The sequence below is a fragment of the Gymnodraco acuticeps genome, unplaced genomic scaffold, assembly GCF_902827175.1.
Source record: "Gymnodraco acuticeps unplaced genomic scaffold, fGymAcu1.1, whole genome shotgun sequence".
Classification (NCBI taxonomy): domain Eukaryota; kingdom Metazoa; phylum Chordata; class Actinopteri; order Perciformes; family Bathydraconidae; genus Gymnodraco; species Gymnodraco acuticeps.
Genome location: NW_022990725.1, coordinates 68,128 through 92,164, shown reverse-complemented (window position 1 = coordinate 92,164; position 24,037 = coordinate 68,128). Strand labels below are relative to the sequence as shown.

The following is a 24,037-nucleotide window of genomic DNA, read 5'->3' as shown; positions in this document are numbered from 1 at the left end:
GGTTATATCACACTGCAAGGAGACAGAGCGCGAAAAGCACCTATTTTGGGCCGCTCCAAGACCCCCAAAACACGGACGCAGCAGCTCCAGCATCTCACCCTGTCATGAGCAAACAGACTATATCACACTGCAAGGAGACAGAGCGCGAAAAGCACCTCTTTTGGGCCGCTCCAAGACCCCCAAAACACGGACGCAGCAGCCCCAGCATCTCTCCCTGTCATGAGCAAACAGACTATATCACACTGCAAGGAGACAGAGCGCGAAAAGCACCTATTTTGGGCCGCTCCAAGACCCCCAAAACACGGACGCAGCAGCCCCAGCATCTCTCCATGTCATGAGCAAACAGGTTATATCACACTGCAAGGAGACAGAGCGCGAAAAGCACCTATTTTGGGCCGCTCCAAGACCCCCAAAACACGGACGCAGCAGCTCCAGCATCTCACCCTGTCATGAGCAAACAGACTATATCACACTGCAAGGAGACAGAGCGCGAAAAGCACCTCTTTTGGGCCGCTCCAAGACCCCCAAAACACGGACGCAGCAGCCCCAGCATCTCACCCTGTCATGAGCAAACAGGTTATATCACACTGCAAGGAGACAGAGCGCGAAAAGCACCTCTTTTGGGCCGCTCCAAGACCCCCAAAACACGGACGCAGCAGCCCCAGCATCTCTCCATGTCATGAGCAAACAGGTTATATCACACTGCAAGGAGACAGAGCGCGAAAAGCACCTCTTTTGGGCCGCTCCAAGACCCCCAAAACACGGACGCAGCAGCTCCAGCATCTCACCCTGTCATGAGCAAACAGACTATATCACACTGCAAGGAGACAGAGCGCGAAAAGCACCTCTTTTGGGCCGCTCCAAGACCCCCAAAACACGGACGCAGCAGCTCCAGCATCTCACCCTGACATGCAACAGTCATATTGTAATAATAATAAAATAATAATAGTTTCTATAACTATTAAATATGCACCCATATTGACTTGGGTCACATATTATGAGATTATCAAGATAACCCTAACCCAGCATATCTCCCTGCCATGTAGGGGTGTGCACAGATCAATATGGAAGCCCACTCTCAATATTATTAATAATTACAAAATAATAATATATTTTATAACTATTAAATATGCACCCGTATTGACCTGTATTGACTTGGGTAACATATACAAGCGAATTGAGGGAGGTCGGGATCTGATGCCAAGGGCGGGAGTCGAACCCGGGTCTCCCGCAGCAGGGGCCGACTCTCATTCCATTGCACCACAAGTGGCGCTAAAGCTTATTGAACAAAAGCATTATATATAGACTCCACTATAAAGTAAAAAGACATTTCTCTATTGTTTTGGCGATCAAAATTGACAAACAAACACATCAAATCACATCTACAGATGAAGACGAAGTCAATGGACCTACTCCGAGACTCCTAGCGTGTGAAAAACGTGTGCAAAGTATCCCCAAACGGAGCAGTAGCTGTGATGTTAGCTTTGCTGCTAGCGGTTAGCATTTACAGGCAACACATGTACCGGGGCCAGAGTGCACATGAAGCGGGGAGATATTCCTCAATGAAGTGAGGCAGCCGTTTTTTTTCCAAAAATATTTCCGGTTTCCGATTTCGCGCAGACAGTAGTCTTTTACACCATCAAAATGGACAAACGATGCACCGATAGACATCTACACATCAAGACGAAGCTAACGGAAGTACTCCCAGACTTCTAGCGTGTGAAAAACGTGTGCAAAGTATCCCCAAACGGAGCAGTAGCTGTGATGTTAGCTTTGCTGCTAGCGGTTAGCATTTACAGGCAACACATGTACCGGGGCCAGAGTGCACATGGGGCGGGGAGATATTCCTCAATGAAGTGAGGCAGCCGTTTTTTTTTCCAAAAATATTTCCGGTTTCCGATTTCGCGCAGACAGTAGTCTTTTACACCATCAAAATGGACAAACGATGCACCGATAGACATCTACAGATCAAGACGAAGCTAACGGAAGTACTCCCAGACTTCTAGCGTGTGAAAAACGTGTGCAAAGTATCCCCAAACGGAGCAGTAGCTGTGATGTTAGCTTTGCTGCTAGCGGTTAGCATTTACAGGCAACACATGTACCGGGGCCAGAGTGCACATGGGGCGGGGAGATATTCCTCAATGAAGTGAGGCAGCCGTTTTTTTTCCAAAAATATTTCCGGTTTCCGATTTCGCGCAGACAGTAGTCTTTTACACCATCAAAATGGACAAACGATGCACCGATAGACATCTACAGATCAAGACGAAGCTAACGGAAGTACTCCCAGACTTCTAGCGTGTGAAAAACGTGTGCAAAGTATCCCCAAACGGAGCAGTAGCTGTGATGTTAGCTTTGCTGCTAGCGGTTAGCATTTACAGGCAACACATGTACCGGGGCCAGAGTGCACATGGGGCGGGGAGATATTCCTCAATGAAGTGAGGCAGAACGGAGCTGTGATGCTAGCTTTGCTGCTAGTGGTTAGCATAATACTAGGATTTCACACATTCACTGTTCACCCTGACATATAATGTAACCCATTTTCCCTCTCTTAATTCAACACAATTGTTTTATATTTAATAATTCCAAAATAAATAAACCTATAAGTAAAGATCCTTTCTCCCTAACTAATTTTAAATAATTTTCGCATTTTCATTAAAACTGCTTAGGCGGGTATCGTACCCGGGTCTCCCGCAGCAAAGTCCAACGCTTATCTCAGTGCGACACAGGGCCGCTAAGAGACTACTGAGAAAAACGTCAAATATATAGAGATATATTTCTCAGTATGTACATCTACAGACCAAGACGTAGCGAATGGAAGTACTCCCAGCGTGTGAAAAACAACTATAACTATACAATAATCAACTTCAAATATGTCTGAGAAGACAACTTTCCACATATAATTCTCTCTTGACTAAATGTAAAAAATGTTGCATGCATGCCACAGCATGGATTCGAACACGCGATCAATGAGCAACCCTTATATCACTGCAACTGCACTGCTTAGAATCTGACAGGCTCGTGGTGGGGGAGGGGAATAAAATGAAATGGCTCTTAGTACTGTACACGGTCACATTTTGCAAGCGGGTTCCACACAAGTGCAACAACATACTCTCAAAGGCTCAGAGTGCCAAGCACATTTTTTGAATTTTTTTCATTTTCTTCCCCTCTGCCACCACAAGCCTGTCAGATTCTTAGCTCCAGACAGCATTATGTGAGAAAGTTTGACATTTTATTGAAAAAAAGTTCTGGGTGGGTGAAGGTTCCCATATTTCAGATTATTGATATATGCCCTATTTAGAGGCCCCCTGTCAAAAAATTATCTCTTTAGCCCTTTTCAAAGTACTTCAAACACTCAGCATCTCAAAAGACCTTAACGGAAGGTTTTGTTACATTTTAAGCCGTAACGTTTGACATTAGGAGCAGCAGAGGCATCAATCTGCATGTACTTTTCAAGCCGGTTCTAATGAGAGCAAGCTCAAAGCGGTCGGACCTTCCTTTGTGCCGTAAAGGGCACCGTGAAGCATGAAAATGTGACCTCTGACCACAGTTTTGACCTTGTTGAAGGTCGCAGGGTCCCCATATTTTGCAAGGGGGTTCCACAGACGTTAAGCAACACACTCTGAAAGTTTCAGAACGCCAACTACATTTTTTCAATTTTTTTCATTTTCTGCCCCTCCCCCACCACAAGCCTGTTAGATGCTAAACTGCATTGTGTGAGAAAGTTTGTCATTTTATCAAAAAAAAGTTCTGTGGGTCAGGTTTCCCATATTTCAGATTCCTGATCTAGGCCCTATTTAGAGTCCCCCTGTCAAAAAATTATCTCTTTAGCCCTTTTCAAAGTACTTTAAACACTCATGCAGCACTACAGCATCTCAAAAGGCCTTAACGGAAGGTTTTGTTACATTTTAAGCCGTAACGTTTGACATTAGGAGCAGCAGAGGCATCAATCTGCATGTACTTTTCAAGCCGGTTCTAATGAGAGCAAGCTCAAAGCGGTCGGACCTTCCTTTGTGCCGTAAAGGGCACCGTGAAGCATGAAAATGTGACCTCTGACCTCCGTTTTGACCTTGTCGAAGGTCGCAGGGTCCCCATATTTTGCAAGGGGGTTCCACAGACGTTAAGCAACACACTCTGAAAGTTTCAGAACGCCAACTACATTTTTTCAATTTTTTTCATTTTCTGCCCCTCCCCCACCACAAGCCTCTCAGATGCTAAACTGCATTGTGTGAGAAAGTTTGTCATTTTATCAAAAAAAAGTTCTGTGTGGGTTAGGTTTCCCATATTTCAGATTCCTGATCTAGGCCCTATTTAGAGTCCCCCTGTCAAAAAAGTATCTCTTTAGCCCTTTTCAAAGTACTTTAAACACTCATGCAGCACTACAGCATCTCAAAAGGCCTTAACGGAAGGTTTTGTTACATTTTAAGCCATAACCTTTCACATTTTGTTGCACCAGAGGCATGAATCTGCATCTGCTCTCCGAGACGGTTAAAATGACATCAAGCTCAAAGCAGTCGGACCTTCCTAAGTGGCAAAAACAGTAGGCTATAGCATGCACAGGTGACCTTTGACCTTTGGATCTTTGTTACATTTCAAGCCGTAACCTTTGACCTTAGGAGCAGCAGAGGCATCAATCTGCATGTACTTTTCGAGCCGGTTCTAATGAGAGCAAGCTCAAAGCGGTCGGACCTTCCTTTGTGCCATCAAGGGTACTGTCGGCATTGCGAATGTGACCTCTGACCTCCGTTTTGACCTTGTCGAAGGTTGCAGGGTCCCCATATTTTGCAAGGGGGTTCCACAGACGTTAAGCAACACACTCTCAAAGTTTCAGAATGCCAACTACATTTTTTCAATTTTTTTCATTTTCTGCCCCTCCCCCACCACAAGGGTGTCAGATTCTTAGCTCCAAACAGCATTATGTGTGAAAGTTTGACATTTTATTGAAAAAAAGTTCTGGGTGGGTGAAGGTGCCCATATTTCAGGTTATTGATCTATGCCCTATTTAGAGGCCCCCTGTGAAAAAATTATCTCTTTAGCCCTTTTCAAAGTACTTCAAACACTCAGCTTCTCAAAAGGCCTTAACGGAAGGTTTTGTTACATTTTAAGCCATAACCTTTCACATTTTGTTGCACCAGAGGCATGAATCTGCATCTGCTCTCCGAGACGGTTAAAATGACATCAAGCTCAAAGCAGTCGGACCTTCCTAAGTGGCAAAAACAGTAGGGTATAGCATGCACAGGTGACCTTTGACCTTTGGAGCTTTGTTACATTTTAAGCCGTAACTTTTGACATTAGGAGCAGCAGAGGCATCAATCTGCATGTACTTTTCGAGCCGGTTCTAATGAGAGCAAGCTCAAAGCGGTCGAACCTTCCTTTGTGCCGTAAAGGGCACCGTGAAGCATGAAAATGTGACCTCTGACCACAGTTTTGACCTTGTTGAAGGTCGCAGGGTCCCCATATTTTGCAAGCGGGTTCCACAGACGTTAAGCAACACACTCTGAAAGTTTCAGAACGCCAACTACATTTTTTTCAATTTTTTTCATTTTCCTCCCCACCTCCACCACAAGGGTGTCAGATGCGAAACTGCATTGTGTGAGAAAGTTTGTCATTTTATCAAAAAAAAAGTTCTGTGTGGGTTAGGTTTCCCATATTTCAGATTCCTTATCTAGGCCCTATTTAGAGTCCCCCTGTCAAAAAAGTATCTCTTTAGCCCTTTTCAAAGTACTTTAAACACTCATGCAGCACTACAGCATCTCAAAAGGCCTTAACGGAAGGTTTTGTTACATTTTAAGCCATAACCTTTCACATTTTGTTGCACCAGAGGCATGAATCTGCATCTGCTCTCCGAGACGGTTAAAATGACATCAAGCTCAAAGCAGTCGGACCTTCCTAAGTGGCAAAAACAGTAGGTTATAGCATGCACAGGTGACCTTTGACCTTTGGAGCTTTGTTACATTTTAAGCCGTAACTTTTGACATTAGGAGCAGCAGAGGCATCAATCTGCATGTACTTTTCGAGCCGGTTCTAATGAGAGCAAGCTCAAAGCGGTCGGACCTTCCTTTGTGCCGTAAAGGGCACCGTGAAGCATGAAAATGTGACCTCTGACCACAGTTTTGACCTTGTTGAAGGTCGCAGGGTCCCCATATTTTGCAAGCGGGTTCCACAGACGTTAAGCAACACACTCTGAAAGTTTCAGAACGCCAACTACATTTTTTCAATTGTTTTCATTTTCCTCCCCTCCTCCACCACAAGGGTGTCAGATGCTAAACTGCATTGTGTGAGAAAGTTTGTCATTTTATCAAAAAAAAAGTTCTGTGTGGGTTAGGTTTCCCATATTTCAGATTCCAGATCTGAGCCCTATTTAGAGGCCCCCTGTGAAGAAATTATCTCTTTAGCCCTTTTCAAAGTACTTTAAACACTCATGCAGCACTACAGCATCTCAAAAGGCCTTAACGGAAGGTTTTGTTACATTTTAAGCCATAACCTTTCACATTTTGTTGCACCAGAGGCATGAATCTGCATCTGCTCTCCGAGACGGTTAAAATGACATCAAGCTCAAAGCAGTCGGACCTTCCTAAGTGGCAAAAACAGTAGGGTATAGCATGCACAGGTGACCTTTGACCTTTGGAGCTTTGTTACATTTTAAGCCGTAACTTTTGACATTAGGAGCAGCAGAGGCATCAATCTGCATGTACTTTTCGAGCCGGTTCTAATGAGAGCAAGCTCAAAGCGGTCGGACCTTCCTTTGTGCCGTCAAGGGTACTGTCGGCATTGCGAATGTGACCTCTGACCTCCGTTTTGACCTTGTCGAAGGTCGCAGGGTCCCCATATTTTGCAAGCGGGTTCCACAGACGTTAAGCAACACACTCTCAAAGTTTCAGAACGCCAACTACATTTTTTCAATTTTTTTCATTTTCTGCCCCTCCCCACCACAAGCCTGTCAGACCCATATTGGTTACAAGTACACAGTAAGTGAATACATGTGTTACTGTATAATATATGGTAAGTGGGCGCCATATTGGGTTGACGGACACCCCCCCCCCAAGTACAAGTACACAGCAAGTGAATACATGTGTTACTGTGTAATATATGGTAAGTGGGCGCCATATTGGGTTGACGGACACCCCCCCCCCCCCCAAGTACAAGTACACAGCAAGTGAATACATGTGTTACTGTGTAATATATGGTAAGTGGGCGCCATATTGGGTTGACGGACCCCCCCCCCCCCCCAAGTACAAGTACACAGCAAGTGAATACATGTGTTACTGTGTAATATATGGTAAGTGGGCGCCATATTGGGTTGACGGACACCCCCCCCCCCCCAAGTACAAGTACACAGCAAGTGAATACATCTGTTACTGTGTAATATATGGTAAGTGGGCGCCATATTGGGTTGACGGACACCCCCCCCCCCCCAAGTACAAGTACACAGCAAGTGAATACATGTGTTACTGTGTAATATATGGTAAGTGGGCGCCATATTGGGTTGACGGACACCCCCCCCCCCCAAGTATAAGTACACAGCAAGTGAATACATGTGTTACTGTGTAATATATGGTAAGTGGGCGCCATATTTGGTTGACGGACACCCCCCCCCCCCAAGTACAAGTACACACCAAGTGAATACATGTGTTACTGTGTAATATATGGTAAGTGGGCGCCATATTGGGTTGACGGACACCCCCCCCCATACGTACAAGTACACAGCAAGTGAATACATGTGTTACTGTGTAATATGTGGAAAGTGGGCCATCATATTGCCTTTGGGCCACCCCCCATGCAGTATAAGTACACACTGGTGAGAAGAGCGCCATCTATTGTCCGATACATGACTACACACTCATATGCTGTGTAAGTACTCAAATAGCCTGCCGAGCGACGGTAAAAAGTTGAGTCGGTCCCTCCTCCTGGATATACTGCCCACGACAATGTTATCCCAATGGGAAGAATGTCCATGCCGGCAATAGACGACTTACCACCGAGCGCACACACACATCGCCTGCTTCCCACCGAGCGCACACACACATCGCCTGCTTCTCACCGAGCGCACACACACATCGCCTGCTTCCCACCGAGCGCACACACACATCACCTGCTTCCCACCGAGCGCACACACACATCGCCTGCTTCCCACCGAGCGCACACACACATCGCCTGCTTCCCACCGAGCGCACACACACATCGCCTGCTTCCCACCGAGCGCACACACACATCGCATGCTTCTCACCGAGCGCACACACACATCGCCTGCTTCCCACCGAGCGCACACACACATCGCCTGCTTCCCACCGAGCGCACACACACATCGCCTGCTTCTCACCGAGCGCACACACACATCGCCTGCTTCTCACCGAGCGCACACACACATCGCCTGCTTCTCACCGAGCGCACACACACATCGCCTGCTTCTCACCGAGCGCACACACACACATCGCCTGCTTCCCACCGAGCGCACACACACATCGCCTGCTTCCCACCGAGCGCACACACACATCGCCTGCTTCTCAGCGAGCGCACACACACATCACCTGCTTCCCACCGAGCGCACACACACACCACCTGCTTCCCACCGAGCGCACACACACATCGCCTGCTCCTCAGCGAGCGCACACACACATCACCTGCTTCTCACCGAGCGCGCACACACATCGCCTGCTTCTCACCGAGCGCACACACACATCGCCTGCTTCCCACCGAGCGCGCACACACATCGCCTGCTTCTCACCGAGCGCACACACACATCGCCTGCTTCCCACCGAGCGCACACACACATCGCCTGCTTCCCACCGAGCGCACACACACATCGCCTGCTTCCCACCGAGCGCACACACACATCGCCTGCTTCCCACCGAGCGCACACACACATCGCCTGCTTCCCACCGAGCGCACACACACATCGCCTGCTTCCCACCGAGCGCACACACACATCGCCTGCTTCCCACCGAGCGCACACACACATCGCCTGCTTCTCACCGAGCGCACACACACATCGCCTGCTTCTCACCGAGCGCACACACACATCGCCTGCTTCTCACCGAGCGCACACACACATCGCCTGCTTCTCACCGAGCGCACACACACACATCGCCTGCTTCCCACCGAGCGCACACACACATCGCCTGCTTCCCACCGAGCGCACACACACATCGCCTGCTTCTCAGCGAGCGCACACACACATCACCTGCTTCCCACCGAGCGCACACACACATCACCTGCTTCCCACCGAGCGCACACACACATCGCCTGCTCCTCAGCGAGCGCACACACACATCACCTGCTTCTCACCGAGCGCGCACACACATCGCCTGCTTCTCACCGAGCGCACACACACATCGCCTGCTTCCCACCGAGCGCGCACACACATCGCCTGCTTCTCACCGAGCGCACACACACATCGCCTGCTTCCCACCGAGCGCACACACACATCGCCTGCTTCCCACCGAGCGCACACACACATCGCCTGCTTCCCACCGAGCGCACACACACATCGCCTGCTTCCCACCGAGCGCACACACACATCGCCTGCTTCCCACCGAGCGCACACACACATCGCCTGCTTCCCACCGAGCGCACACACACATCGCCTGCTTCTCACCGAGCGCACACACACATCGCCTGCTTCCCACCGAGCGCACACACACATCACCTGCTTCTCACCGAGCGCACACACACATCACCTGCTTCTCACCGAGCGCACACACACATCACCTGCTTCCCACCGAGCGCACACACACATCACCTGCTTCTCACCGAGCGCACACACACATCGCCTGCTTCTCACCGAGCGCACACACACATCACCTGCTTCCCACCGAGCGCACACACACATCGCCTGCTTTCACACACACAGGAACACTTTATTAGCCACTCGGCACAGATTCAGCGCTGCTTCTTGCTTCATGGTTTCGGATAGCGAGGTTATTCAGGAGAAGCTGCTCCACGCTACAGAGCCGAGCTTTGATGTTATTCGTGGAAGCCAATTATCATCCCCCTAGACATTTCACTCAGCAGATACTTCATGTTGTTCATGATTAAAAGTGATTTTTTTCCTTCTCATCTCTGCCTGTTTTTGACCATCAGAGAGCCAGAGTACTATGACTACGGACACGGAGAGACCACAGAGTCGTACGAGTCGTATGGTGAGGAAAAACCTTATTCTCTGTCAACAAAGATGACCCAATTTATACTGTGAATATAAACATGTGCATACAAAAACAAAAACATTTTTAACTAGATATTTTATTCGTACTTTCACATACTATAGTATTTGATTGATTTTCAGATTTCCTTGATTTAGGTGTACATTTAATTCTTACCTTATCTGACATATTTCAGCAGGACTTAACATTTTATTTACACATAATAATCCAAAATGATGTCAGATTTCAAAGTAAGAGCCACTTACTGGTATCATCAAAGGTACCTTTTATAACACAAGCAATATTTCTTGCTGAGAAACATTGTCTTTAAACAAATCCTGAAGCGGTTTGTCCATATTGATTTGAATTATGACTACTGGTGCAATAATGACAGCTGGTAAATGTGGAGCTAATTTGAATGTATATACCGCTGCTGGATCACTTAACCTATAGAAATGCGGAAAATCTGAATCTAAAGAACCAGTAAGCTAAAAGAAGCATTCTGCATCCAAACATCTGTGTGTTTTGATAGTAATGAAAAGTAGAAATATTGAAATGAGGGTATTCAAATGTTCACTCACTCAGTAATGAAACTATTATACCAAAACAACGCCAAGTATCAAATCACATTTGTCCCAGCGTGCTTTACAGATCAACAAACATGCAATACATTGTACTTTTATATTTTATTCCATTCTATTTCAATGTAAATACTGCTTTATTTAATTTTTTATTTTCCTATATTTATCTATTATAATTTTTTTAATGTTAAAATATTTCGCTATCTGTGTTTTTTTGTTGTTGTTTAACTTTTATGTATGCACCACGACACCAAGTCAAATTCCTCATATGTGTCGACCTACCTGTTAATAAACCTGTTTCTGATTCTAAAAGATTCAATAAAACACCATAATACAAACTGGAGTGAATGTTTCATCCCCCTAAGGTTGTATTAGATATCCACCATCTTGTCTTGTTGTAAACGTCTTCGTCCTCTCCAGGCCAGGATGACTGGAACGGGACCCAGCGAGCACCCACAGGGAAGGCCCCCCCCCCCCTCCAGAGGTGCCAAGACGCCTTACCGGGAGCACCCGTACCGACAGTACTGAAGCGGACGCGCCGACCTTAACGCGTCGCCATGACTACCGCCTGTCTCCCACGGCAGCTCTCGCTTTAAGCAGCCCGACAAAAGTAATTGTTCGTTTTGTCTTTGGTTTGGTCTTTCTCCCCGCACTGGACTTTATACGAGAGCGCAAATTTGGGAACTGAAAATCGGAACTGGTTTTTTGAGATTTGACCTTCCTCCCCCCTCCCTATTTCGTCGCACAAACCCAACACTTAACCCCCAACCCACCCCCACCCTACCTTTCGCCACCGATCCCTCCAACAAACCAATCTTGCAGACGGTCAGAGGGGAGAAGTTGGCGTCCTCTTTTTTATTTACTTTTTTTTTATTTTGCTGTGTTTTTTTTTCTTCCTCTGACCCTTTTTAACCCCCCCCCCCCTTCTGGCTTTGTTTGCACTGTTGATATTTAATTTTTCTTAACTGTTTGGGAGTAAGTAGTAATTTCTAGTGGAATAAATGGCTCATTATCAACTTGTAAAAGAAATACATTTTAATTGTTTTAAATACAAATAATCTGTTGAGGGTCAGTTGCAGATTCCCATTTAGGCTACATTTCAAAATTCTGTTAATATAGCCGAATAAAAGACCTTTTAAACTCTGAATGATGTAATATAGACGCAAAAAATAAATCCTAAATTAAGTGAAGGTTAAAGAATCGATGTTAATGGAATTCATTCTTGATGATGGTTTGTTTTTAAATAGTCCTAAAACGTTGTCCATTTAGACTTTAGGCAGCAATAGTTGTCATTGTACGTAGAGTTTTGAAATATAGCCCTAATAGACACTGTTGAGATGGACTGTCCTCATATCCTCAATTTGTTAATACATGTTACAAATTAATTTTAAGACTCTGAAGACAAAATGTGTTAAATAAAAAACGGTTCAGGTCTTCATTTTGTGATCGGGTCCTCTATAAACTGCATGCACAAAGTAAACAAAGAAGGATTGGGACACAAATCTCCACATGGGTCTTCTCTTTCTAAAGAGAAGGGATCCTGCAGCTCAATCCGAACTCTTGTACATATTTTAAAACATCCTAACTGTACTTATTCTGCCACTAGTATCTGTACCCTCTCCATAAAATGCATTATGCTACATGTGTAAGCTTGCCTAAATAGGTTACTAAATCTGTCCAAAAGATGTTTTGCAGCAGTTTGTCAATAAAGCTTAGTTTGTTTTTTATGAAACTTAACTTGCCTTATTTGTTTCCTGTCCTAGTCAAATTCTGAAATGGCCTTTTTTAAACAACCTTCAGCCGACAGATGTAGGTGTTTTCATTTGTTTCTCCTTCAAAAGCGCATTTTAAATCTAAATGAATGTATTGACGTCTGAAGACTTTAACCCTACTAAATGATGTCTTGATTGATTATCAAAAGAGCACAACTTATTCTTTCTCTCTCTTTCTATACTTTTTAAAAAGGACCCAGAGGTAAGACCTCTAAAATAACCTGGATAGCTTCCTAATGTGTATAGAGTTCTAAAGCATTGAATGCCTGGGTATGTATAAGACTTTTTCAATCCTCTTACCTGTGGTCGTAACCGTTAATGAGAATTGCTTTTATAGCATCTGAAAATTAACTGAATTCAAACCACCATTCAGGTCTAGGCTTCATGTCATGAAAGACGCTGGCGCGATGGCTACTTTAGTACAGAGTAATGGCAGTGCAATGGAGAGGATGGTTATAACCTAGAGAACTCCACTGTAAAGGTAACCTAACCCTAAATGTTTAATTTCGTAGTGTGTTTATCCATTGACATAAACTTGCTGGTAAATGCGTAGTTTCTTAAAATATCATTTCAGTCATGGCAACAAAAAAGACTCGCCTCACAAAAAGTAAGAAAACCGTAAATTCCAATATCATTACAGTAGTGGATTTTATGTACCAAAATAACTATTCTGTGTACTAACAAAATACATTAGGATAGTGTAAATGCAACTCTTGCTAAAATGAACAAAGCCAAATCTATGTCAATCTCTTCTGTACAGTTGAGCTGCTGTTACTTATTTAATTTGCTGTGTAAAAGTTGCTTACTGTAATATTTAAAAGGTTTCTGCCTGTATCTAAAAGAGAAAAAGCTTGAGTTGCATGAGCATATCTTCTCCTGTAGACATTGCATGATCTGTCTCTAGTTTCTCCCACTGTTTTTAGACGGGGTATTGATTTTGGGTTTGTCCTTCCTTCAGGCACAGCTATCGGTCACTGAGCGCCCGGAGACTGACAGTCTGCTGAAGTGAGAACCAAAAGAGCCTCAGGTTGGTCCGCCGCCGCATTGTTTCCTCTTTTAAAGAACCACACACCTGCTTTTTGCACTCCTCTCCAGTTCCCGTACAGCGAGTCTTAAAGATTGATTTGTCTACCTTCCAGGCAGCGTTAGTGTCCGTTCAAGTTTGTACAATATGAAGCAACTCGCATGACGTGTAATCCATCACAGTGAACGAGTGGATGCTTATTTTTGCAAAACTTAATTACCTTTGTAGAAAGCAGAACTTATTTGGGTTCAAAACATTCATGGACTCTCAGTCAGAAGGACATAGTTTCACATTTAAGGAACTACGCTATTAGTACTTTTGCATTCATGTGGAAAAAGTAAGCCTGGCTCTATCCGGAAGTGACCAACTTTACCTTCAAAGAGGACATATGCTCTTTTTCAGGAGTATATCAGTATGTAGTGCCTCTACTTTAAAGAGTCCTCTCCTGCTGATGTTCAGGTGTATATCAGTATGTAGTGTCTCTACTTTAAAGAGTCCTCTCCTGCTGATGTTCAGCTGTATATCAGTATGTAGTGTCTCTACTTTAAAGAGTCCTCTCCTGCTGATGTTCAGGTGTATATCAGTATGTAGTGTCTCTACTTTAAAGAGTCCTCTCCTGCTGATGTTCAGCTGTATATCAGTATGTAGTGTCTCTACTTTAAAGAGTCCTCTCCTGCTGATGTTCAGGTGTATATCAGTATGTAGTGTCTCTACTTTAAAGAGTCCTCTCCTGCTGATGTTCAGGTGTATATCAGTATGTAGTGTCTCTACTTTAAAGAGTCCTCTCCTGCTGATGTTCAGGTGTATATCAGTATGTAGTGTCTCTACTTTAAAGAGTCCTCTCCTGCTGATGTTCAGGTTCATATCAGTATGTAGTGTCTCTACTTTAAAGAGTCCTCTCCTGCTGATGTTCAGGTGTATATCAGTATGTAGTGTCTCTACTTTAAAGAGTTCTCTCCTGCTGATGTTCAGGTGTATATCAGTATGTAGTGTCTCTACTTTAAAGAGTCCTCTCCTGCTGATGTTCAGGTGTATATCAGTATGTAGTGTCTCTACTTTAAAGAGTCCTCTCCTGCTGATGTTCAGCTGTATATCAGTATGTAGTGTCTCTACTTTAAAGAGTCCTCTCCTGCTGATGTTCAGGTGTATATCAGTATGTAGTGTCTCTACTTTAAAGAGTCCTCTCCTGCTGATGTTCAGCTGTATATCAGTATGTAGTGTCTCTACTTTAAAGAGTCCTCTCCTGCTGATGTTCAGGTGTATATCAGTATGTAGTGTCTCTACTTTAAAGAGTCCTCTCCTGCTGATGTTCAGGTGTATATCAGTATGTAGTGTCTCTACTTTAAAGAGTCCTCTCCTGCTGATGTTCAGGTGTATATCAGTATGTAGTGTCTCTACTTTAAAGAGTCCTCTCCTGCTGATGTTCAGGTTCATATCAGTATGTAGTGTCTCTACTTTAAAGAGTCCTCTCCTGCTGATGTTCAGGTGTATATCAGTATGTAGTGTCTCTACTTTAAAGAGTTCTCTCCTGCTGATGTTCAGGTGTATATCAGTATGTAGTGTCTCTACTTTAAAGAGTCCTCTCCTGCTGATGTTCAGGTGTATATCAGTATGTAGTGTCTCTACTTTAAAGAGTCCTCTCCAGCTGATGTTCAGGTGTATATCAGTATGTAGTGTCTCTACTTTAAAGAGTCCTCTCCTGCTGATGTTCAGGTGTATATCAGTATGTAGTGTCTCTACTTTAAAGAGTCCTCTCCTGCTGATGTTCAGGTGTATATCAGTATGTAGTGTCTCTACTTTAAAGAGTCCTCTCTTGCTGATGTTCAGGTGTATATCAGTATGTAGTGTCTCTACTTTAAAGAGTCCTCTCCTGCTGATGTTCAGGTGTATATCAGTATGTAGTGTCTCTACTTTAAAGAGTCCTCTCTTGCTGATGTTCAGGTGTATATCAGTATGTAGTGTCTCTACTTTAAAGAGTCCTCTCCTGCTGATGTTCAGGTGTATATCAGTATGTAGTGTCTCTACTTTAAAGAGTCCTCTCCTGCTGATGTTCAGGTGTATATTAGTATGTAGTGTCTCTACTTTAAAGAGTCCTCTCCTGCTGATGTTCAGGTGTATATCAGTACGTAGTGTCTCTACTTTAAAGAGTCCTCTCCTGCTGATGTTCAGGTGTATATCAGTATGTAGTGTCTCTACTTTAAAGAGTCCTCTCCTGCTGATGTTCAGGTGTATATCAGTATGTAGTGTCTCTACTTTAAAGAGTCCTCTCCAGCTGATGTTCAGGTGTATATCAGTATGTAGTGTCTCTACTTTAAAGAGTCCTCTCCTGCTGATGTTCAGGTGTATATCAGTATGTAGTGTCTCTACTTTAAAGAGTCCTCTCCTGCTGATGTTCAGGTGTATATCAGTATGTAGTGTCTCTACTTTAAAGAGTCCTCTCCTGCTGATGTTCAGGTGTATATCAGTATGTAGTGTCTCTACTTTAAAGAGTCCTTTCCTGCTTGATGTTCAGGTGTATATCAGTATGTAGTAGTCTCTACTTTAAAGCGTCCTTCCTGCTGATGTTCAGGTGTATATCAGTATGTAGTGTCTCTACTTTAAAGAGTCCTCTCCTGCTGATGTTCAGGTGTATATCAGTATGTAGTGTCTCTACTTTAAAGAGTCCTCTCCTGCTGATGTTCAGGTGTATATCAGTATGTAGTGTCTCTACTTTAAAGAGTTCCTCTCCTGCTGATGTTCAGGTGTATATCAGTATGTAGTGTCTCTACTTTAAAGAGTTCCTCTCCTGCTGATGTTCAGGTGTATATCAGTATGTAGTGTCCTCTACTTTAAAGAGTTCTCTCCTGCTGATGTTCAGGTGTGTAGTCAGTATGTAGTGTCTCTACTTTAAAGAGTCCTCTCCTGCTGATGTTCAGGTGTATATCAGTATGTAGTGTCTCTACTTTAAAGAGTCCTCTCCTGCTGATGTTCAGGTGTATATCAGTATGTAGTGTCCTCTACTTTAAAGAGTCCTCTCCTGCTGATGTTCAGGTGTATATCAGTATGTAGTGTCTCTACTTTAAAGAGTCCTCTCCTGCTGATGTTCAGGTGTATATCAGTATGTAGTGTCTCTACTTTAAAGAGTCCTCTCCTGCTGATGTTCAGGTGTATATCAGTATGTAGTGTCTCTACTTTAAAGAGTCCTCTCCTGCTGATGTTCAGGTGTATATCAGTATGTAGTGTCTCTACTTTAAAGAGTCCTCTCCTGCTGATGTTCAGGTGTATATCAGTATGTAGTGTCTCTACTTTAAAGAGTCCTCTCCTGCTGATGTTCAGGTGTATATCAGTATGTAGTGTCTCTACTTTAAAGAGTCCTCTCTCCTGCTGATGTTCAGGTTATATCAGTATGTAGTGTCTCTACTTTAAAGAGTCCTCTCCTGCTGATGTTCAGGTTCATATCAGTATGTAGTGTCTCTACTTTAAAGAGTCCTCTCCTGCTGATGTTCAGGTGTATATCAGTATGTAGTGTCTCTACTTTAAAGAGTCCTCTCCTGCTGATGTTCAGGTGTATATCAGTATGTAGTGTCTCTACTTTAAAGAGTCCTCTCCTGCTGATGTTCAGGTGTATATCAGTATGTAGTGTCTCTACTTTAAAGAGTCCTCTCCTGCTGATGTTCAGGTGTATATCAGTATGTAGTGTCTCTACTTTAAAGAGTCCTCTCCTGCTGATGTTCAGGTGTATATCAGTATGTAGTGTCTCTACTTTAAAGAGTCCTCTCCTGCTGATGTTCAGGTGTATATCAGTATGTAGTGTCTCTACTTTAAAGAGTCCTCTCCTGCTGATGTTCAGGTGTATATCAGTATGTAGTGTCTCTACTTTAAAGAGTCCTCTCCTGCTGATGTTCAGGTGTATATCAGTATGTAGTGTCTCTACTTTAAAGAGTCCTCTCCTGCTGATGTTCAGGTGTATATCAGTATGTAGTGTCTCTACTTTAAAGAGTCCTCTCCTGCTGATGTTCAGGTGTATATCAGTATGTAGTGTCTCTACTTTAAAGAGTCCTCTCCTGCTGATGTTCAGGTGTATATCAGTATGTAGTGTCTCTACTTTAAAGAGTCCTCTCCTGCTGATGTTCAGGTGTATATCAGTATGTAGTGTCTCTACTTTAAAGAGTCCTCTCCTGCTGATGTTCAGGTGTATATCAGTATGTAGTGTCTCTACTTTAAAGAGTCCTCTCCTGCTGATGTTCAGGTGTATATCAGTATGTAGTGTCTCTACTTTAAAGAGTCCTCTCCTGCTGATGTTCAGGTGTATATCAGTATGTAGTGTCTCTACTTTAAAGAGTCCTCTCCAGCTGATGTTCAGGTGTATATCAGTATGTAGTGTCTCTACTTTAAAGAGTCCTCTCCTGCTGATGTTCAGGTGTATATCAGTATGTAGGTGTCTCTACTTTAAAGAGTCCTCTCCTGCTGATGTTCAGGTGTATATCAGTATGTAGTGTCTCTACTTTAAAGAGTACCTCTCCTGCTGATGTTCAGGTGTATATCAGTATGTAGTGTCTCTACTTTAAAGAGTCCTTTCCTGTTGATGTTCAGGTGTATCAGTACGTAGTGGCTCTACTTTAAAGAGTCCTCTCCTGCTGATGTTCAGGTGTATATCAGTATGTAGTGTCTCTACTTTAAAGAGTACTCTCCTGCTGATGTTCAGGTGTATATCAGTATGTAGTGTCTCTACTTTAAAGAGTCCTCTCCTGCTGATGTTCAGGTGTATATCAGTATGTAGTGTCTCTACTTTAAAGAGTTATCTCCTGCTGATGTTCAGGTGTATATCAGTATGTAGTGTCTCTACTTTAAAGAGTCCTCTCCTGCTGATGTTCAGGTGTATATCAGTATGTAGTGTCTCTACTTTAAAGAGTTCTCTCCTGCTGATGTTCAGGTGTATGTCAGTATGTAGTGTCTCTACTTTAAAGAGTCATCTCCTGCTGATGTTCAGGTGTATATCAGTATGTAGTGTCTCTACTTTAAAGAGTCCTCTCCTGCTGATGTTCAGGTGTATATCAGTATGTAGTGTCTCTACTTTAAAGAGTCCTCTCCTGCTGATGTTCAGGTGTATATCAGTATGTAGTGTCTCTACTTTAAAGAGTCCTCTCCTGCTGATGTTCAGGTGTATATCAGTATGTAGTGTCTCTACTTTAAAGAGTCCTCTCCTGCTGATGTTCAGGTGTATATCAGTATGTAGTGTCTCTACTTTAAAGAGTCCTCTCCTGCTGATGTTCAGGTGTATATCAGTATGTAGCGTCTCTACATGTCTCCATGCTTTAATGTTCAAAAAGCTCTTTATTTTTCTCATACTGCCTGTGCTGCAGCACCTCTTTTCACCCTCTGTCTGAAACCAGAGCCCAGTCTGCTCTGATTGGTTAGCTGGCCGTCTTTGTTGTGATTGGTCAACCACTTAGAGATGTCCCGCCCCTTCGCCTATCACGTACAATGTATTGGAACTTTAGCCAATAGGAGCGCAAGTGTTCCCATCGCACATCTTTGTCAAAATATCTATCCAACTATTTAATCAGTGTTCATACGTGAGTTTGTTTATAGTCAACAACCGGAGGTCAATTGTTACTAAAAAGTGTACATTTAAAAGTCTGTTAGAGCCCAGATATTAGTTGTCAAATCATAATTGAGTTTCTTTTTATGAGTTGATGTAAAATGTTGGTTTAAATTGGCATCTCATATTGATCAAAGTTCCCTGAATTGTTGTACATATAATGAATATGATATTGTCTCGTGATTCAACTTGTGATTTACATCCCTGCCTGGCAACTGGTCCAAATCACAAAATAGTCTTGTCACTATTCTCCCTGTTAAACTGTACTTTTTTACCCCTCACTTTCTGACCATTATGCTAGCTGTTCCCCATCGTTAAGCTACGCTAAGCTAACGAGCTACTGGCTGTATCTTCATGTTTGCTATACACACATGGGAGTACATATTTGGGTTCTAAAAAAAATGCTTTTTCAGCTGAAATCACCACTAAAGACGCTTTTTAGTCCCGTTTTGCAGCTGACAAAACCCCCCGCTGTGATGGATTAGCCCTCTCCTGCTGAAATGTGAATTCTACACAATCTGTAGGTAATGGTGTAAAACCTTCAAAACCACTGGTATGGTTCTCTAACTTTTCCCATTTCCCCAAAAGACCATTGAAAGAAAGTGTGCTAGCGTTATGCAGCCGCAGCACGTTGGTGATATTCACAGCGTTTCAGAGGTTGGTTGATTCTGATGATTGCCCGGCTCCTGTAAGTCGCCTCTTGACAGTGAGTCGCTGTGTGGCCTCGCCAGCCTTCAGCGAGTCTGAGCGAGGGGGGGGGGCGCGACGCCGGTGTCAGAGTGTTCTCAGGGAAAGTGACTAATGAGGATCCGTAGCTCAGAGCGCTCTGACAGAAGGAAAACAGGAACGAGAGGACTCGGCTGGCGATTCCCGAAATGGAACTAGCAGCAGAAGAGAGGTGTCGGAGGGATTCTTCTGATGTCCTGTATGTGCCTTGAAGGCAGGGAGGAAAGTTAAATGAAGCATCCAAAAGTAATGCTCGGTGGTCAGACTCTGAGAAACAGAACTGTCGTTGGGATTTCAGTCGAGGGAAGCTGGATAACGAGCTTTTAAAGAACATTCTGAGATGCTTTTTGATGGAAAGGTCACTGACTTGTTTGATGAATGTTTTTCAGCTCGACTAGGCCTACTGCCAGTTTTCAGACATATCAGAAATAAATGCTTGTTGCTTTGGAAATCTTTTCACTTAAGTCCCTTGGTGAAGAATTTGACTATTTAGTAATGAAACTATGTAGAGATTCATGTCCGGACTTCATAGAAATCTTGATTTATAAAAGAAATATGTCCGCTCTTTGGTTTCTCACATAGACTGTATATATAAGGTTTCTCATTGGCTTTGATATAAGTGCCATAAGTGCTGCCAAATACTCAAAAACCAAGACATGTGACCACATTAGCTGCTGATTGAATCATTAATGCACTTAATCCAAAGGTCTTGCCAGTAATTATGTGTTACTTAACAAAATGCTTTGCTCTCTCGAAGAGCTGTGCGACTTGGCAGGAAAATGACCTTTGAATTATTACAGCCACTGCTCAAAAATGGAAAAGAAAACACTACCTCTTATCTGCCGTTAAATGACTTTAAAGTAGACGACGAGTTGTGACTTAAAGTTTAGAAATAACACGAGTGTAAGGAAAAATGACTGTGTCCAGACAATTGCCCCTTTAGTTTTCTAAAACATAAAATGGATGATTTCTAGAAATGAATTAATAGTAGTAGGACCATTATACATTAACATTTCGGCTAGTCTTTTTTAAATACATGTAAACAAAATTGCAGCGTTAACAAAATGTTGTTTATTTAACTTGCTGTCATTTGATTTGTAAGATTGACCTTCTGGCAATTATTTGGCGACATAGTAACATACAGAACACACATGTTAACAGTTGGATTTTACATTAATTTCTTTGCATCATAAACATTGAACTGAAGTACTCTTTACTTAACGAAAGATATTAATACTGTGGCCTTGAAATACTCAATTACAATGAAAAGTCCTGAATTTAAATAATAGGTAGCAAAGTACTCAGTTTTCAAATTGTCTTTTAAGCTAGTAACTAAGAGTGTTTTGAAATTGAAGATGTGTAGGAACTTTGCTTAACCCTCCTGTTATCCTTGGGGTGAATTTGATCCCATTCAATGTTTAACGTATCAAAAACATTTCATGACTTTTCCTAATTTAGTGAGGACTAATGCGTAAACATAAAATGAACATGAAGACCTTTTTTAAATGTCCTGTACGCACTTTGTACCATCGGTGATTGATTGATCATTGGTTGATTGTGTAGGATGATATTGATGTGACTATTACATGCAAATGTATCATTGTAAAACAAAACTACCCTCTGCTTTAGTTATTGGTGCTTTAACAACATCAAAAAGATCTTACTTTAACATTTTATTTCAATCAGTGAGATTTTATGGTGATTTATATATTTTTTGAGTCACATAATAGGAATTCTGGATGTATAAAGGGGTCTGTAGGGGGAAGGTTTTATTTAAATGGTTATTTAATTAATTAGTCAACTAAGATACCTAAAGCACCAGAGACATTCATTTAGGTTAAAATGTGGAATATTATCATTGTCTTGAGTTTTAAACTACTGGGGTCAAATTGACCCATGAGGATAAAGGGTGTAAAGTCAACCTGAGGATAACAGGAGGGTTAAAGCAGCATATCACGTGTTTTATATATGTCAGAAGAAGCTACTAAATATGGGTGATAAATACATGTTTAGAGGCGGTGGTGGCGAAGTCGATAGGGACTTGGCAACTGGAAGGTCACCAGTTCAAGTCCTGGCAAGACCAAGTGCTACCGAGGCTGAGCAAGGCACCGTTCCCTACACTGCTCCCCGGGCGCTGTTCAAAATGGCAGCACACTGCTCCTAACACTAGGATGGGTCAAATGCAGAGAAACAATTTCCCCACGAGGGATTAATAAAAAGTATATCTATCATGTCGTAAAAAGTACAATATTTGCCACTTAAATATAGGAACGTAGAATAAAATGTAGCATATAATGGAAATACTAAGGAAAAATACATGCGTCTAATCTATCAGATACAGTCAGGCATATTTTGAAATTGAAACGGTGTAGGAGCTTTACTGAAAGAATAGATATTGTGTGTTTGTCTATAGTCTCTCAGTTTTCTTTTTTTATTACTGCAGATTTGTATTCCATATTTTATTCCATTTAATAAAATAAATACTGTTATATTTTACTATATGTTTGTATTATTTGTAATATATTTCAAGTTCTCTTATCCGTATTTTTGTTTTACTTTTATGTATTCAAATTCCTCGTTTACGTGTCAACCTACCTGGTATTAAACCTGTTTCTGATTCTTCTGATTCTGGCGTCTCTCCTGTGATTTCTCTCCTCTGCAGGGAAGAAGTACGGAGCAGCTCAGCATTAAGGAGGTGGTCGGACGAGAGGAGTGGGGGGGGGGGTTCTGGTGCCAAATAATCCACAGGATGAAGCTGATAAAGAAGTGTCCGAGGAGACTCAGCTGGGAACCCAGAATACCCAGAGACATTTCAAGTGGACTATTTTCTACATTTTCTCTATGCTGAATTATGTTATATTCTGACAGTGAAGACACACACTGACGCCAAGCTGCTTCTACAGACCACCCTCTCTTCCAACAGATGTAATTGTTCCAGTCTAATTCACCATAAAATGAGCTCTGCTGTTATAGTACGCTGTGAAATTGTCTTTAATTTCTATTAACTCTTGGATTAGACGTGATGATATTTTCTGCAAGGCAAGCAAAATCCACGCAGAATCGTGTACATTTAATCTATTTTAGAATTGTTTTACATTCTTGTTGCGTGTTATTTGGTACCCATGCCTTATTGCCGAGTGCAATTACACTCTGTGCAAAGATGCCTGGAGAGAGTGGATCACTATCTCGCACACACACTCTCATTCTCACACACACCACCACATCTAGCACGGCCTGTCCAAGCCCTGAGGATATCAAATGCTAATGCAGCGGGCCATTTGCATGTACTCACATGTAGCCTCTCCGCAAATGTGCAACACTTTCAAAACCAACGCTGGCCTGCTCTCAGCGTCAGCATCTATTTATGATAATAGAGCGAGATTCGGAGAGCTGCATGTGAGAAAGGACGGAGGGTGAACACAGACATTACTAACCACCCTCCATCCATCCATCATTTTCTGTTGATTTGATTCCCTCTATGCCATTTTCTGCCATTATCACTGATGATATTATGGCTGCCTGCGGTGCAGAGCTACATTTAGAGGTCAAAACTATACTTTCCTGTATTAAAAACCAATGTATCCGCCCCGATTCGCCGGTCAGAGGCTCCATTTAGCTTATTGAAAAAGCTAGCCGCTCAGAGGATGCAACATTGGATATTAGAATAGAAACCATCATCTGGAATGAAACGTCAACAGGCCATATCCAAAACAGATCATTTTTCAGTCTTTATGTGCTATTATGTCTAAAATAATGATTTCAGTGTCTCCTATAATCTAATGAAAGATAAGTGATGGTGGTGGGAGCCATCTGCTTTGTTGGAATCGATGAACTGTCAAGAGCGGGAGGGTGGAAGAGAAAGTAAATGTTGCTGTGCCGTGATCAATAAAAGTAGAGTTGAAAATGAGCAAGCCCCATGTATCAGTCTGTGTTGTTTCCCTCTCGGCTGGAGCTGCTGTTTGTCCCCACCTCCATGCAGTCAGCTGGCATCTGGTGGGTGAAGAGATGGAGGTGAGAGACAGGAGGCCTTCTGGTGCTAAAGGGGGGGACAGAGTGTGGAGGAGGATGTGTTAAAATATGTGAGAGGTGGAAATACTGTGGGCAGATATGGTGGACAGCTGGATTGCAGATTCACACCATGAGAGGAACATCGCATGCTGATTCCTGTGACAATCAGCCTCCACAGACACATCAGCTGCTGCTCATCAGAGAGCCAA

At 43.1% G+C, this 24,037-nt stretch overlaps 1 protein-coding gene across 1 annotated transcript in view; it reads left to right on the top strand.

Annotated features, from left to right (window-relative positions):
- Nucleotides 1–23,727, top strand: part of LOC117556477 (KH domain-containing, RNA-binding, signal transduction-associated protein 1-like) — a 37,575-nt gene extending 13,848 nt beyond the window's left edge. Inside the window, 4 exon segments of the mRNA XM_034231799.1 lie at nucleotides 10,078–10,136; nucleotides 11,138–11,184; nucleotides 11,186–13,516; nucleotides 22,483–23,727. Coding sequence (XP_034087690.1) covers nucleotides 10,078–10,136; nucleotides 11,138–11,184; nucleotides 11,186–11,245 — 166 coding nt within the window. The 3' untranslated portion in view covers nucleotides 11,246–13,516; nucleotides 22,483–23,727.
- The last annotated feature ends 310 nt before the right edge of the window (nucleotides 23,728–24,037 follow it).